Source organism: Theropithecus gelada, chromosome X, assembly GCF_003255815.1.
Source record: "Theropithecus gelada isolate Dixy chromosome X, Tgel_1.0, whole genome shotgun sequence".
In the NCBI taxonomy this organism is placed as follows: domain Eukaryota; kingdom Metazoa; phylum Chordata; class Mammalia; order Primates; family Cercopithecidae; genus Theropithecus; species Theropithecus gelada.
The window spans coordinates 153,211,165-153,212,279 of record NC_037689.1 but is presented as its reverse complement, the minus strand read 5'-3'; the positions used below and the strand labels follow the sequence as shown (position 1 = coordinate 153,212,279).

General features: G+C 47.6%; 1 protein-coding gene across 1 annotated transcript in view; it reads left to right on the top strand.

Moving 5' to 3' along the window:
* The window catches only part of LOC112615319 (UDP-glucuronosyltransferase 1-8-like), a 21,585-nt gene extending 20,671 nt beyond the window's left edge, over window positions 1–914 (top strand). Inside the window, 1 exon segment of the mRNA XM_025371868.1 lies at window positions 678–914. Within this exon segment, the coding sequence (XP_025227653.1) occupies window positions 678–914 (237 nt within the window).
* Window positions 915–1,115: the final 201 nt, after the last annotated feature.

Here is a 1,115-nt window from a genome sequence, read left to right as displayed (position 1 = left end):
TTTCTTTCTTTCTCATGTGCATTTGGCCATCTAAAATGGGAATGGTGGTTTTTTGAAGCATGGATGTAGTTTTAAATTTTGAGTATTGTAACCCTTAAAGTAGCTTCTTAAAATGTTTGCCTGATTATCTGGAGATTTACTAAACCTTTGGAATGGTAATAATGAGTTGATCTATATGACTTTGCTTTCTAGGATGCAATGAAAGTACTCTAATTAAAACCTCTGCAGTTGGGTCAGCACGCGATTGGCCAAAACAAATTCTGCTTTTTGGGTTTCTTTAACCAAACAAGGGCGTAGAGTGTAAGCTGAAGTGGCAAATTCATTTCAGAGCACGCCAGAGCCCTCAGTGATTGAGCAGCCTTCTCAGGTGAATGTGTAATGTGCCGTGAGTCTTGGCAAGCCTGGCTACTGATGTGTGCACCTGACACCACGGAGCCACACCTAGGAAGATGTGGTTTCTGTAACAAGCTTTGGAAAACCAAAGTTCAACTAAATTATCCAACTTTGTTACAGAAAAAGCTTAGACCAGATGGCCAAAGACCTGATTGTTTCATGGTTGAGACATGGTTATAAAATTGCCCTTACTTGGTGCCAATCAGTGTTGGTCCACAGTGATACTCCTCCAACCTCACTGAATAGTTTGGAGACTGATATGAGACTGTGAAAATCTCCTTAAGCTGAAAAGGGCTCTGGGGCACCCGGGAATATCCGCACACCCGTGGCCATTCCCCTATAAGGTGGAGAGGACGGCTGGGTCACACGGGAGCATCCACACACCCGTGGCCATCCTCTTTAAGACGGAAAGGGCTGTTGGGGTGCCCCACAATATCTGCACACCCGTGGCCATTGTGGTTGTCCCCCTTTCTGCTCAGTCACCTCTGTGTTCCCGCATTCAGGCTTTGGGACACTCATGAACAGCTCGTCCCCTGGGCTGGTGAGGAAGGAGTGGGAGGTTGTTCTGAGGCTCTGTCACTGTCTGCCCTGTCATGAGCTGGGCAAGGCAGTGGCAGTGACCCTGGAGGAGTCTGGTCAGGGAGGGCTCCGGCAGGATGTGCTGAGGCTTGAGGTGGCTCTTCCAGTCGTAACCAAATGTCTTCCCTCGTATTTCCATGATT